This window comes from Emys orbicularis, chromosome 1 (assembly GCF_028017835.1).
Source record: "Emys orbicularis isolate rEmyOrb1 chromosome 1, rEmyOrb1.hap1, whole genome shotgun sequence".
Classification (NCBI taxonomy): Eukaryota; Metazoa; Chordata; order Testudines; family Emydidae; genus Emys; species Emys orbicularis.
Genome location: NC_088683.1, coordinates 68,716,071 through 68,732,058, shown reverse-complemented (window position 1 = coordinate 68,732,058; position 15,988 = coordinate 68,716,071). Strand labels below are relative to the sequence as shown.

General features: G+C 39.3%; 1 protein-coding gene across 1 annotated transcript in view; it reads right to left on the bottom strand.

Moving 5' to 3' along the window:
• NUP107 (nucleoporin 107) overlaps positions 1–15,252 on the bottom strand; it is a 35,679-nt gene extending 20,427 nt beyond the window's left edge. Inside the window, exons 1-10 of the mRNA XM_065413380.1 lie at positions 15,176–15,252; positions 14,644–14,759; positions 12,034–12,169; positions 11,267–11,370; positions 6,436–6,563; positions 6,076–6,124; positions 5,318–5,389; positions 4,676–4,764; positions 3,394–3,472; positions 1,735–1,848 (exon numbers count right to left, since the gene is read on the bottom strand). Coding sequence (XP_065269452.1) covers positions 1,735–1,848; positions 3,394–3,472; positions 4,676–4,764; positions 5,318–5,389; positions 6,076–6,124; positions 6,436–6,563; positions 11,267–11,370; positions 12,034–12,169; positions 14,644–14,721 — 849 coding nt within the window. The 5' untranslated portion in view covers positions 14,722–14,759; positions 15,176–15,252. The remainder of the gene's footprint in view (positions 1–1,734; positions 1,849–3,393; positions 3,473–4,675; positions 4,765–5,317; positions 5,390–6,075; positions 6,125–6,435; positions 6,564–11,266; positions 11,371–12,033; positions 12,170–14,643; positions 14,760–15,175) is intronic.
• Between the last annotated feature and the right edge of the window lie 736 nt (positions 15,253–15,988).

The window sequence follows — 15,988 nt, the reverse complement described above, 5'->3', positions numbered from 1 at the left end:
ATATCAATCAGGCTATATACTGCCATGTATAGTCTTACTCAAGAAGTCTGCTTCCACCAAAGCCAATTTTGGTATGAATATATAACAGGAGTAAAAGTGATAGGGGAGAAAAAAATAGGCTTGCGTGGACTGTAAGTAAGCACACGCTGTTGAAGGTTACTCATCTCACACCCAGTTACTTACTTATCTAACTGATGTATCAATTCCATGACTGACAGAACTGCCAGAATAGTGAGGCAGACTGTGTTAAATGGTCATGCTTTCTTTAGTCTTTTCAAGCTGCAGTGTCTGCAATAACTTGTCACTTTTGGGAATGATGATGAAAAGGGAAGAAAACTGAAAACATTGATAGCTAGGGATAGTGGGATAATACTTTCATCTCTAACAAGTGACTATATTCCTATGTTCCTAAGATTGTAAGATCTTTGGAGCAGGAACTTCTTATGCATGGGTACAGTGCATTATGCATGGGTACAGTGCCTAGCATCCCGGCAGCCCCTAGCCCACCACGGAGACCTTCAGATGCTACCATAATACAAATATTTAATTATTAATCATGAAAACCACTGGCACAATGGGGAGCCTCTACCCAAGACAGACCCAGGATAGGAACTGCAAGCGTGCTGCTAAATTGAGAACACAGCACATACCACGGCAGGCTGACCTCACAGTGACCATGTTGTAATTCCCCTCAAATTTGTGGGCAATAGTAGATTTACACCATAAATTATGTACGGTTAAAAAAAAAAAAAGGGGGGGCAGAGCTACATTCAGCCAAAGGATTAATGGAAGAGAAGAGTAACCTCTTTTGTGCTGGTCAAAAGCACAAACTCCTACTATCCTATGCATGCCTATCCAGGAGTTCTTCAGAGAGATTTGACTACTGAAGCATTTATGGCTTGCCAGGGACAACAGAAAAAGGAGGAAAAAAAGGAAGTGAAGTAGAGTCATCTTTCTCCTAGTAAACATGAAATCCGGGTGCTATTTTCATAGCTTCAAATCGGAGTCATCATTAAGAAAAAATAACAGGAGTACTTGTGGCACCTTAGAGACTAACAAATTTGGTGCCACAAGTACTCCTGTTATTTTTGCGGATACAGACTAACACGGCTGCTACTCTGAAACCTATCATTAAGAAAGGAAGCCATTCTTAATGTTTCCCACAGCCACGTAAAACCATCATTAAATGATTATATCAGCAAAGAGAAAAAAAGCACCCGTGCAATTCAGTACTAGACGGAAACCCAAGAAGAATCAATTATGCTATTTTTCAAATTTGTACAGCACTCATATGCGAAAAAGGAGGTGCACAGGATAATTTAATAGTTTTGAAAGGCACAGTTTACAAGCTCTTTCAGATGTTCTAACTGTATCATACAGCACTGAGCAGTCAGTACTAAGCCACTTTAGTACCAAGCAGTGCTACTAATGTGCTGGCCTGACAGCCCTAAGTCCAATTTATCTACCATAATGCCTGCTCTCAACCCAAAGTTGCACTGGTTTAACTAAAGGTATGATTTTAAATTCAGTGTGGACACTCATATCAGTTAAAACCTGATTTATAGCAGTTTAGCTAACATGTGACATCAGCAATCAGCAGCTGTAATCGGATGAAAGCTAAACTGATATAAGCATGTCCACACAAAGTTTGTAGTGGTTGAACTAAATCAATTTTTATAATGTTTGAACAAGTCCGAAGGAAAGGGAAGGACACTACAGGTTTCTGTGGCTTACTTCATCCGTCATCCCAGCTCTGATAAGAGTGAATAGGTACTTGAGTAACCTGGCATCATCTTCTCGATCCAAATCATCGAGTGGCATTTTCTGTCTTATGGGGGCATCTGGGTCCTACAAGAAAAAAAGAAAAAGGACGGACAATGAATCCTCCATCCCCTACACTGCAGATATTTCCCTCTGTATGCATGTCTCAAAGGTTATGAATGACAGTAAATCCATCTGTACTCACTTTCCCATGTTGACAACAGTCTGACTAGTCTGCATAAAAACTGGCATTACATTCCTGATCTCTCCTCTTCGCCTCCCCAGTCACTGAGCCCGAGAGATTACTGTTCATCAATTTCAATCCTTTCGCCTTCCCAAAAGCCCTGTCCTCTTGCTCCTTTCACCACAAACATTTCCCCCTTGTAATCTGCCTCTCCAGATAGCAGACCTTTTCCTTTCCTACCTTTACCTTTGAGTTCTTCAAGAAGGCCATTTACAACTGTTACATTGACTTCCTCTCTTCTCACTTTCTCGTGGATCCCTCCAGCCTATTTTCTGCTTTCTTCAAAACACTGAAACCGCTCTTACCGCCACTAACCACCTCCTCCTCACCAATTCTCAAAGCCTATGTTCATCTTTCTTGACTTTGCCTCTGCATTTGATACAGTTGATTACTCCTTCTTCCCAGACAGTCCTCCCTTGGTTTTCAATACACAAGAAATAATAATGGGAGGAAACCAGAAGAGGGTGATAGCACCCAAAGGCTCCAAACAGAATCGGGGTTTCATTGTGCTAGGTGCGGTACAAAAAGTGTGTCCTAGAGAGCTTACAAATAGTGCTGCACATCCAATTCAAACAAACATTTTGTTCTTACTTTTAGGTCCCTACACCACACAGCCCAAATCTAAATTGGACATGGCCTTCTTTCATATTCCCCACTTCCAATGATGTCAACCTTGATACCCCTTTTATTACCTTGCTCCATAAGCATCTGTCCCTTACATTTGGCATGCCCTCCCCAAATCTGTTCATCAAGCTAACCTCCCCTTTGTCACAAAAATTATTCTTGAAAGGTTTTTGGAAGTGAGGTTTTAAGCGAAGGGGCAAAGGTAACTAAAATTAAAAAAATAATTTTAAAAAGGGAATCAGAAAGGCACTTGCACAACATGATGGTTTGAGTAATCATGTTATTTATTGCCACTTGTTTTTAATCCACTCCACCCTCCTTTATCCTTGTTGATTTATGATTTTCACATGTAGTGTCAAGTTAAATCAAGATTATTTGCTCTTCTGGGTAGAGATACTGTTTGTTTTGAAGCACCTAACATTTTGGGGCACTTAAAAAAAGTACCAATAAACCCACTCACCTCAATGAATAGCTAAGAAGTATTTCTACTGAAAAAAAGGGGAAGGTGGAAAGAAAAACAAAATCCATGGACGGACTAAAGTCGGATGCCCAGAACAATAAAGACAGTGTACATAATTTCCCCAAATGGTCAGGGCTGCTATCATAAAAAAGAAGTCTACTGCAGGAGTTTTTCCATTTTTAAGACAGAACTCCTGACCTTTTGGGGAAGTTGTGCTAGGTAGGAAAAAAAAAAAAAAATACTAATTACCCCAAAAATCCAATTTACACCTACTATGAAGCCAAACATTTTAAATTATACTTACTAGTTCAGTTACCAGGGGACGAGTACTTCCAATGTATGTGCTGAACTGTCGCTGCTTCAAAATATGTAGAGTATTCTCCCTAAAAGCAATGAGAAGTGTTCTCTTTAAAGAGACATTTAAGATATCAAATGTTTTTTTCAAAATGGCACATCAAAACAAAGTAATGGATACAGAACCCATCTTGTGAAGAATCAAAGTATCAATTTCTACAGTTTACTCTGAGGCCTGTCAGCTATAATACTGTTGTGTAAATATAATTCAGCTAAAAACATGAAAGTAGCCCACCAACTGATATATGATCAAATTCACCTAGATTTGTTTCATTCATCCAAATAATGGAATCATTTCAGTGTGGTAAACTAGATTGTATATTAAAATTCTAAAGTCAGTCTAGCACACTCAGTTCACTTCAGGATTCCAGAACTTATCATTGGCCTTTCAAGTCTGATTTAAAATCCATGGTGGGATTTGGTATTTTCTGACCTGAACCCATTGCTGAGAATGAATATGACAAGAACTACTGTTGCCAAGGCGTTATAGACACAGTAACAACGACAAGGACTTGAGCAAAGAAATAAAAAGGTGCAAGTGAAGGGACAGATCATTGTATTAACACACAAATGTGAACTATTTCATCCATCTTAAATAATAAGATTACTATCAGGCAGCTACCTATTAATTATTTCTATTGTGGTAGTACCTAATGACCTCAAACAGTGATTAAGGTACTATTGCACTAGGCATTGGATAAACTATACTGACAGTCCCTTGGCAGAGAAAAATTACAATCTAGGATTTTGACAATTGAATAAATAGACAAAAAGGGGTAAAACAAGGCAGCAACAAAGGCAGGTGTGTTTGCATAAATAAGCAAGCACAGTGGTGTCAGTAACCTAGCCACTGTAGACAAATCAGTTCTTGTCTGTTACATATATTGCTCACAAAAATAAATAAATGTGAAGTTAATGATTTGCCTCTTGGTTAAATTAAAACCACTCACATTACACCACTTTTGTTTTCCCTAAAGAAATGCACTGAATTCTCTTTTTTGGGGAAGTCGCCGTGTCAACAGCTGACCAAAAAAACATCCTTAGCTTTTAAAAAGCTAGCAACTCCTTTCATTTTCTTTTTTAATTCTTAGAGGTTTTTTAAAAACTAACAGCAAGTTGTAAAACAGCTTTATCAACCAGTTCGCTTTAATACTTGTAGGAAGCACGCAGTCAGTGTACATAATACAAGAGCAAACTTCTGCATGACCCTTAATGATGATTCAATAACTCACCAATATACAGATTTTGCATAGAACTCAATGTTGTCAGAGAAATCTCCAATTTCATCCTTGGCAATACTCTCTAACCAATCTACCACCAGCTGGAATATAAAATTAAGCTGTTTTTTAAAACACTCCTGTTACAAATAGAATACCAGCCTCCCAGCCCAATCCTAGCCTATTCATTATCTTTGTATCCTAAAGTGTATATACATCTCCAGATCACTGCACCCATATCTCCTAAGTAACCAAGCATGACTGATTGCATGTTCAATCCCAGCTTTTGTTAGCCATTCCTGTTACAATACTGATTAGCAGCTTATTCTGCTCCATATGTTGGCTAGTAAAGGATAGGCCAGACGAGGCTAGCTCTAAAGACTCCTAATCCTCTGCCCTTTTCATATTAACTTCAAGAACGTATCTGGCCTCCATCAATGCAGAAACTAAGAAACTTTTGCCTTCACAAAAAGAACCGTGCATACAATCCCTAATGAGGTTATATAACCAAGGAAACCCATTTTAGAGAAATATATAGTGCTAGAAGCAGTTTAATACTCTACATAGCATTTGTTATAGTTTATAATGGAGTATAATGAATATCTAAAGCTTGTTAGCTTATCTACTCCCATATCTTTCTCAATCTTTAAATCATACCTGGCTTTGTCGAACCAATGAGTCTTTCTGAAACAAGATGCCTACAGCCGTCTTTTCGCTAGCATTTAGAACCTATTTAAGAAAGAGCTTTTATTTTTTAATAAAAAAAATAAAAAGTGTCAGAATGTAAATGGCAAAAACAAGAGAATTCAGGGAAGGCAAATTAATATCATATCCACTGACCTTCTACAAGTTTTATGTTGGTAGCTTAGAAAAAAATAACGCATTATATCAAGATAGAACAGATATACTTTCATATACCATAAAATAAAATTACGTCTAAACATGAGATTGCAGAATCAGTCCATAGGTGACATGTTACAAGTTAGATAATGGTAGCAGATACTGGTATACTTTGGATCCCAGTCAGGTTATTCAAGTATTTATTTTAGATTTCTACAAAAATAAAAATGGGCACTAACTCAAGGTTCTAAGTGCCCTTGCTGTAAGTTACAAAATGAAAAACTGATCAGTCAGCACAACACAATATTCCCCCTTTGCCAGACAGATCTAACTCCCATTAAACCCTCACCAAAAGTAGGAGAAAGAGGCTCTTGCTAAAACCTGGAGGATTTTTTTTTATTTATCTCATCTTAGACAATGAAAATCAAATCAGTTTAATTTTTGTTTACATTCAGTTTTACTTTCAAGTTCTGAGTGGTGCAATATTTGGGTTGCAAACATTGAAGACAAATGTATTTAGATTTAAAAGTTGTCCCTTAAAAAAATAAAAGGGCTCTCTATAGCATGAAGCTTACCGCAATTTCAAACATTGTTTCATCTTCCAGGGCAGACTGTATTCTATCTCTAGAGACAAAAGTACAAAATTTTATTCATGGTTAATACAAAAAAAGTTAAGGTTATGTGTCTTCCACTGTAAGTCTTCCCTACAAATACAAATGAAATAAGAAGCCACTCACTGATCCATCTAGCATTCATGTTTAATACCTAGGCAATGACAAGTTAATTGTGACTCTTATGAACATTTATGCAACATGTTTACGCTAAGCAAAGCTGCTTCACTATTTTTCCATGCAGAATACAAATCTGGTAGTCTGTACATCCAAGTGACTAACTCATTGCAAAAGTAAAACCAACATACTTTTCAAAAAACTTACCTGTAAAGTGAGGACAGTAGTCTCCAGGTTACCATCTCTTGCTTGAGAAGCCACAGAACACTGGCAGTCTTTGAAAACTTCTGCTGTCCAGGAGTCGCTCGGTAAACTATTTTCCCCAGTATATTCACCTGATGTCAATAATGATAAACAGTATGTTATCCATTTTCTATTGTGTTTCAAGCCATTAAAATATTTTTTGCATTACCCTGAGTACTCTCTGTTAGCTAAGATAGATCTTAAAACAAGCAAGCACCTTTCATTTCATTAGTTGGGAGCAGAAACACTGAGTCTATGGCTACACTACAGAGCTTTGCAGCTGTGCTGCTGTAGCACTACTAGTACAGATGCTCTAAGCCGACAGGAGAGAGCTCTCCTGTAACTTATATCGCTCGGGGTGGTTTATTTACACCCCTGAGAAACGTATCTTAGGTCGGTATAAGATGTAGTGTACACATGGCCTAAGCCTACACCAAACTGCCTGAACAATTGCAAATTGTCAGTTCTAAGCATCATGACTCATTAACTGAAGGGAAACGTATTAAGTCCTTGTTACGAGCTGCATGAAACACTTATGGGGCCACACGTAAAACAAGACCTAAAAAAAAGCAAGGAAGCCAAGTGCTAACCTGTGAGCACAGTGTGACCCTGGGAAAAGCTAAAGAGAACTTTTGGGTCTCATGTTGCAGGGCTCTACTGGGAATGCAGCGGTGAAAACAGCAGCATGTCGGGCCACCGCTCCCAGGAGTTAGTGCCCCATTCTGTTAGCAACTCCAGCATGGCTGTACTGCCCCCAGCTCTGCCCACTGGCAGCTGTCCCTGGTCATGCTAGTGGGTGCAAGCAGCTCGTACGCCCCTGGACAGGAGACGCAGGCTGCTGCGTGGAAGGGACTCGTGTCCGGGGGCCTACGAGCCGCTCGCACACACTAGCACGACCAGGGACAGATGCTGGTGAGCCTGGTGCCCACCCCAGTGGGTAGGGCTGGGGCAGTGGCAGTACAGCAACGCCAGAGGAGCTGCCGGTGCAGGCTCCTGGGAGCAGCGTCCTGACATGCTGCTGCTTTCGCCGCTGCAGTTCCTGGTAGAGCCCTGCGGGTTCACGGATACCGATTTATATCCGTAGATACGAACTTTGTATCTACGCAGGGCTCTACCAGTTTCCAAAAAGAAATTGTGAGCTGGTCTTCCTGTTGAACCAAGATGGAGCAATTGAGGGCGATGCTTGAATAAAGATGGATAAAGGAATTTAAAACAAGACCTGGAGGCTTCACAAAAAGAAATAAAGCAGCATCTGGAGAATTCTCAGAAAGGGCTGAAGGTTGACTTGCAGGTGAAGATCAAATCTCTGTTGGGGCAAGAACTTCAAAGTGTCCAGACAGGTTGTGAAGCCCAGCTGCAAAACTCTCCGGCTGGAATGGCAAGACAGATCATAGAGGTGACCAGCAACTTGACTGCCACAGATCAGAAGTCTTTCCATGAAATCATGGAGACCAGGTAAGCTTTAGCCCACTTGGAAAATTCAGCTCCAGAAGGAAAACAAAGCGTCACAGATGACCGTGGAAGGCAGCTGTCTGGATGAGGAATTGAGCCAGCCAAAGGACTTGGGTAAAACTGGACATTCACAACACTTTCCTACCACATTTGTAAATCAGAGGTCCAGCTGTCCCAGCTCCAGTGGTGCAAAAACTCACTACCTTTGAGAGAATGACTCCATGTGAGGCTTATGTGGTTCACTTCAACATTATATATCAAAGTAATAGCTGGGAAGAGGGAAAGAAAGGAGAATTACTAGCAGCCAACTTGAGTGCTCAAGCTCTGATTGTGCAGAACTTAATCCCAGAAAACAGTTATCCAGAACTGATACAAGCCCTTGACATGCAGTTTGGAGTTAGCCATCAAGCTGAGCTGGCCAGGGCACAGATAAGAGCTAGGACAGGGAAAGAAGAAACCCCACCTGACCTAGAAGAGGACCAGCAGAGACTTGTGTTCTTGGCATACCAAGATACCAATGAGGCCTCCCAGGACAAGTTGGTGATGGACCAGTTGATAGATGCTCAGCTGGACTTGGACTTGCAGATCAAGTGAAATTTGCCACAGAACTTGAATCTTTCCTTGCAGCAGTGCATGATAAGAGGAAACAACCACTAGCGAGGAAGACAGAAGCGGATTGCCATGTGTCCTGTAATCATAGCATTGTGAAAGAGGGGATTCTAATCTGGTTCATGATCTTAGTGAATGACTAGAAACAGTGATAAATTTGGTTTGTAAAAGAAGGGAAACTGGCAATGACACAAAAATTAAAGGAAACAGTTCAGTTAAATGCTGGTAATGTTTTAAAACTGGACATACAAAAAAAGGTTTGCTGTAAATTTAACACAGGGCAAGACAGACTGTTGTAAGTGTCTAGTGAAAGCCTCTCGTTGTTCAGGAAATAGGAGTACACCAAGCTGATGGGGATAAAGTTTCATGGAGGAGCAAGGATCAGCCCCATAGTTTTTGGTCAGATATGGGTAGTTACACAAACAATAACTGGAGTCTGGCTAGCGTGCATAATAGGATCCATAAATAAAGCACAGCGGTGACTGATGCTGGCTCAAACAAAGTTATTAAACCAGACTTTTTAAAAGGCTAGGGAATCGGGGATCCAATACTGAACCACCTAACCAGTCTTAATGGAGATAGTGATGGGGGCAAGGGCATCCATCCAAAAATTGGACTTTGGAACTCGAGCAAGGAGTCTGGGTGGCAGAAACAGTGGATGAGCTTGGATTTCATTAGGGTTAGTAACGGTAATGAATCATAGAATATCAGGGTTGGAAGGGACCTCAGGAGGCCATCTAGTCCAACCGCCTGCTCAAAGCAGGACTAATCCCCAGACAGATTTTTACCCCAGTTCCCTAAATGGCCCCCCTCAAGGATTGAACTCACAACCCTGGGTTTAGCAGGCCAATGCTCAAACCACTGAGCTATCCCTCCGGTGTAATCAATGCCAGGAAAGGTGTCTTACAAATTCCCTTTCACGATATGGCCCAAGTCAGACAAACGGCTTGTAGGCAATTGTTTTGCAGTGACTGAATTGTCCTGCCTCTAGAGGTAGAAGTCATTTTAACAGCTGTATCAGTGGTTCCCAAAACTGTGGGCGACGACCCCATCAGCAAGTGAGGAGGAGAGGGAGTGGAGTTGGGTGAAACCTGGTTACAGGTGGAGTTAAAACCTCATTCAAACTGATGTGTTAATGCACCCTTCACTTAAGATAGCTCTAAGAAACACTTATGGGGGCATACCTAAAATAAAACCTAATAGAATTAGCCCAGAAACTAGCACCAGGTTGATAGCGGGGGCATTCCACTGGGTGTTGTGAACAGGTGTGTGGGGGTGTATGAGAAAACACAAAGCGAGAACAGACAAGAACAGAGGCACAAAGGCAAAAAAAGCAAGGAAGCCAAGCACTAGCCATGAGCACTGTGACACAGGGAAACGCAACCTAGATGGAGCTACTATAAGGTGGATACATAACTGGTTGGAAAACCATTCCCAGAGTAGTTATGAGCGATTCACAGTCAAGCTGGAAGGGCATATTGAATGGAATCCCACAGGGATCGGTGCTGTGTCCGGTAGTGTTCAATATTTTCATCAATTATTTAGATAATGGCCTAGAGTGTACACTTATAAAGTACACTTGAAGTTTGAGGATGATACCAAGCCGGGAGGGGTTACCAATACTCAGGAGAATAAGATTAAAATTCAAAATGATCTGGACAAACTGGAGAAATAGTCTGAAGTAAATAGGATGAAATTCAATAAGGACAAATGCAAAGTACTCCACTTATGAAGGAATAATCAGTTGTACACATGCAAAATGGGAAATGACTGCCTAGGAAGGAGTACTGCAGAAAAGGATCTGGGGGTCACAGTGGATCACAAGCTAAATGAGAGTCAACAGCGTAACACTTGCAAAAAAAAGCAAACATTCTGGGATGTATCAGCAGGAATGTTGTAAGCAAGACACAAGAACTAATTATTTTGTTCTACTCCACAGTGGATTAGGCCTCAACTGGAGTACTGTGTCCAGTTCTGGGCACCACATTTCAGGGAAGATGTGGACAAATTGGAGAAAGTCCAGAGAAGAGCAACAAAAATGATTAAAGGTCCAGAAAACATGACCTATGATGAAAGATTGAAATAACTGGGTTTGTTTAGTCTAGAGAAGACTCAAGGGGGACATGTTAACAGTTTTCAAGTACATAAATGGTTGTTAACAAGGAGCAGGGAGAAAAATTGTTCTCGTTAACCCCGGGGATAGGACAAGAAGCAATGGGCTTAAATTGCAGCAAGGGAAATTTAGGCTGGATATTAGGAAAAACTTCCTGTCAGGGTGGTTAGGCACCGAAATAAATTGCCTAGAGAGGTTGTGGAATTTCCATCATCGGAGGTTTTTAAAAGCAGGTTAGACAAGCACCTGTCAAGTATGGTCTAGATAATACTTGAGTGGATTAGAAGACCTCTTGAGGACCCTTCCAGTCCTAGGAGTCTATGACTACTCTATAACCCTGGGAAAAGCTACAGAGCGCTTTTGGGTCTGGTGTTGGCTAAAAAGGCCTGGGGCTGTAAGCTAAGAAACTGCTCCTTTTGTTTTTGGTTCTCGTGTTCAGAGGAGCAGGACTTTGTACATTACTTGTAAATAAATAAAATGCCCAACTCCTTCCAACTGTAACATCCAACGGGCCCCAAAATTTGACTAGCAGTTCTGGTCGGAAAGGAGAAACATCCCTAGTTTCAGCAACACAACCTCTTATGAAAGGAAATACAACTTGAAATTTTTACAACAATTTACCTGGTTATTACAAGTATTCTCATACTCTTCTACAAGTTCAAAAACGGTAGTTGAAGTGTGCTTCAAAAACGAATGCAGAAAATCTGAGTACATACTCATAGTAGCTAGAACACATTAAAGAAGAGTCATGATAGCATGCCATACTTTGTGAAAAACTGAAAACACAAAGAAATTCTCCTGACAGAGAAATTTATATTCAACATTTTCAAGGACTACACAAAGCTCTATTTTTCAATAAAATCTCATTTGCAGCTCTTCTTTGGTGCAGTCATGATGAAAATAAAATGCAGACACTTACATGAACTATGTACACCCTGCAGAATGTCATGCAAATTTCCCACCGCAACTAAGAAAGTGAATTACATAAGGACACAGCAATTATACCACATCTTTTGCTATAGGCCTGGTCGTATGAGAAAGCTTTAAAGATATACCAAAAGTGCCTAGCTCCATAAGATGCAGCTGTTTTACACCTTAAATCTCTAGAACTGACAGACTATTTGTGACTCCATATCGTAAAGAACTCTCTTTTCTCTCAATAATGATTAACAAGTTTCCTGAAGGCAACTTCAGTCACAAGAAAGTTCACAAAGTATCGTCTCCAGCCAGCAAGTAGAAGGAATGGGGGGGGGGGGGGGGGAAGGAGAAGAGTCAGGCAAGAATATTCTGGAAAAACATTACAATAAGGAAGTGGAACATACATCTAAGAATTGCACAAGATAATAATTGTTTCATTATTTTGTTGTGAAAGCTCAAAGTCATCTCACCAGCTTCTCCGGGATCATCCTCACGCAACAGAACAGCACTCATGGTGACATCCTCTGTCACATTGGACAAGTCTAGGTTTGTGTACATTCCTGTATGCTGAGGTGTGAGTGCAGCTGTCCAATTGCTGTCATCCAACTAAAACACAACACAGAACAACACAGGGAAAAATAAAAGCAATTTTAGACTGTCAGGAACTTTCAAGCTTCTTCATTCTATGATTATTTCTTATGGATACAAAGCAAAGTAGCTCTAGAAATTAAAAATGACTCCGCTTTTAGATAGGACAGATTTGCCTTTTAAAAAGGTAAAAGTCTGGATGTACATGATTTTCTAATCTAATGGGAAGGATGCAAAATTTCACTCTCTTAAAATACATATCCTCCTCTCTCCCTAAGCCGTATTATGTCAAACCCTAACTTGGGCTGAAGTTTTAAGTTGTCCAAAGTGGGTGAAAAGCAACAGAATAATTTTAACCTACAAGCAAGTTAAGAGAGCTGCTGGGGAAAAAAAAAAAGTCACAGAACAGAGCCAAAAAGTGACATAAAACAGTTTGAATTAAAACTGTTCATTAGGCGTTTTCAAGGCTTCAGGTGAGGTTATAAGATTAAAGGTATGTTTTAGGAACAGCAAAAAAAAATGAGAGAAAGTGTACAAACTGGGGTGCCAATTAATCACAATTAATTCACGTAATTAACTCAAAAAAATTATTCACGGTTAAAAAATGAATCATGATTAATTGCAATTTTAATCACTCTTAAATAAAATACCAATTGAAATGTATTAAATATTTTTGGATGTTTTTCTACATTTTCAAATATATTGATTTCAGTTACAACACAGAATACAAAGTGTAGATTGCTCACTTTATATTATTTTTATTACAAGTATTTTAATAATATTTTGCAGCGCTGGCTACAACAGTGCCATGCGAACGCCTGTTCTAACTTTCAGGTGACACTGTAAACAACAAGCGGGCAGCATTATCTCCTGCAAATGTAAACAAACTTGTTTGTTTGAGCGATTGCCTGAACAAGAAGTAGGCTCTAAAGTTTTACATTGCAATCAAAAACAAAACAGTTATTTTTTTGTACATAATGCTACATTTGTAAGTTCAACTTTCATGATAAAGAGATTGCACTACAGTACTTGTATTAGGTGAATTGAAAAATACTATTTCTTTTGTTTTTTACAGTGCAAATATTTGTAATAAAAATAAAGTGAGCACTGTACATTTTGTATTCTGTGTTGTAATTGAAATCAATATATTTGAAAATGTAGAAAACATCCAAAAATATTTAAATGAATGGTATTCTATTATTGTTTAACAGAGTAATTAGCCGCGATTAATTTTTTTTAATCGCTTGACAGCCCCAGTACAAACATGGACTAAGGAAAATACTTAAGTTTGATGGGACATGGCGATCATTCCTTTTGGTTATTTCTGGGGGAACCTGTGGTAACTTACCCAGATGAGCACAGCAGCAAGCTGGCTGAGAGTGACAGAGACTGGAGCTATCACCACAATGACAAGCATCCTAATAATCATCACCATGGCTACCATCACCAACACTACATGCTAGGTCCCAGTGATTTGTCATTAGGTCTTTTCCCTGACCCTGAGGGATATTCTCACTGAACCAATGAGGACAGGGAATCAGACATCATCATCTTCATGGCAGTATGTTAAGCACCTCCTGAAATGTGAACATAGGTCCTTGCTATTCTCCAACCTGTTTTTCAAATTCCATTCCCACATTATTCCTCCTGCTTCTCTTCTATCTTGGCCTTTTTGCCTTCTAGCCAAATGCAGAGGGAGGGATGAGACCTACTAGTTTTAAGTTTGAAGGACAGACTAAATAATTTAGAAGACTGTTGTCTCATTTTTAAGAGACTTTGGCAAGTGGGAACTTATGCTTCAGTCACTTTCAGTTGGGCATATTGAAAGTTTTCCCAGGCTGACCTTATATAATCAGTTTAATTCACTGACTACAGTCGATCCCTCTGTTCCTTTAATAGTTTAGTTGTAAATATGAAACATGTTTTGATAAGAGACGTTTATGTATCCAAAACATTTAGAGTTGTTTTGTTTAAAAAAAATAAACTTTATATGTTGTTGTGTGTTTAATTAAATTCTAGTTATCCTAATGCAGCTTGATACAAATCATGAGCAAAAAGATATTAATAAATAAGAAAATTACCATTTTCTAATATTCAAAATGTACAATTAATTGGAATCTGAAAATATTAAGCAATAAAATTGCTTAATAAATGTATACAGTATATAGGTATTTTGCTCCTAGGTAGCAGAAAGATGTACCAACTCCAATGTAAAGGCTCTATTTAGTTATAAAGCAACAAGTTTTAATGGTTATATTAACCATTTTGAGAAGGCACCTTTCTTTAGAAAATAAGTGAAATATAAACGGAAAAGTTGATTAAAATTGAGGATTTAAATTGAGGTTTTCCATTTGGTGATTTAAATAGCTTTGGTTAAAAGCAAACCACCCTGCTTATTTCAAAATGTATGTGAACACAGTAAGCACTTCTACCTTGTCATAAGGTTCATATGAGCGAAGAAGGGAGAACAACATGCCCTATAATCTTCATACCATAGACAGATGGCCGAAGAATCCAGGAGTATGCGTAAATTGAGGCGATTTCCCTCCTGTTCCCAGGATGGTAGACATATCTAGCTGCTTTGTGGAACCTCGTGTTTGTGGAGTAACTGAAAAGCAAAACAATATTTTTCTAAAAAGAAAGTTTAAGGATATGGAGCTCTGTTGCCAAAAAAAATCAGTAACTGAGATTGTAAATGTACTTATGAAGTCCTACATTCAGTTAACTAAGGAAAGAGCTGAACTGTTTCTCTCTCAAAGTTTGGGTAACATTATCTTTACTATTATTATTTGGGCTTTGTCAGCATGCCTGCTGCTACACAGAAAGAAACACTGTCTCAGCATTAACGAACTTTAAGACAATTACAGAATAAAGTCTTTGAGGTAAAATAGAATAGTGAGAAAAAAATATAGAAAAAACAAAACCTTTCATGTTTGTGTAATCACGAACTACAATTTACTATACATGGAAGTGGAGAAGGAAAGGGCAGGGGGGAGGGCAAACAAAAAAAACCAAACAACTTACAGGACTGGCGAAGCAATGACCCTGGAGTTCGGGGAACTATCTGGCCTCTTGATATTCCATTACCAAGACTGTCATCCAGTGATGCAAGAACTGGTGGACACGTTAAGAAAGAATGCCGTAAACTTCATCTCAGGTCCATTACAAAACTATTGTGAGTGATTTAGAATATAAATAAGCCATCTCTGCTAATAGCACCTTTAGAAATCCTTAAGATACCATAAGGAATGTATATCTAGTCCACTAAATTTAACAAGGCTAAGAGATATTTCAAGCTTATCTAACAGGGACTATTTACCACAGACTTAATAGCTAGAGGACTAAGGTTAAACCTACTAACCTTAGATAGATGCTGAAGATGAGTGTGCGGATAGAGGGAGACTCACAGTGAGGGGTCTAGGAGAAACCCTCTGGGAAGTATTCCAGATGCACAGGTGCTGGGATCGAGGAGGGTATTATATCTGCTTTATCTGAAGTTCCACCCCTCACAGAAAGAAAAGAAAAAAAAAAAAAGCTTTCTACATCTGCTCTCTAGCCACATAAACCTGCTAGTTGCTTTGGAGAGGCTGGGGGAGAAGAATTCTCTTCTCCTCTACCTTTTCCTCAATTTGTTTTGTGGTTCCTCCTACTCAATACATAACTCCCATGTGTGATTGCTTCTAGATTTGCCAAGCAGCATGAAACTCACATGATTCCTGTCAATTTCCCTACTATTCTTCAGAATTCTGAAAAGGACCAGCATCTTGTTAGTTTTATTCTGTAGTTGCTTAGGAAAGTTACCAGCAACAGCAGACATGCTAGACTCCTTTGCTCTCA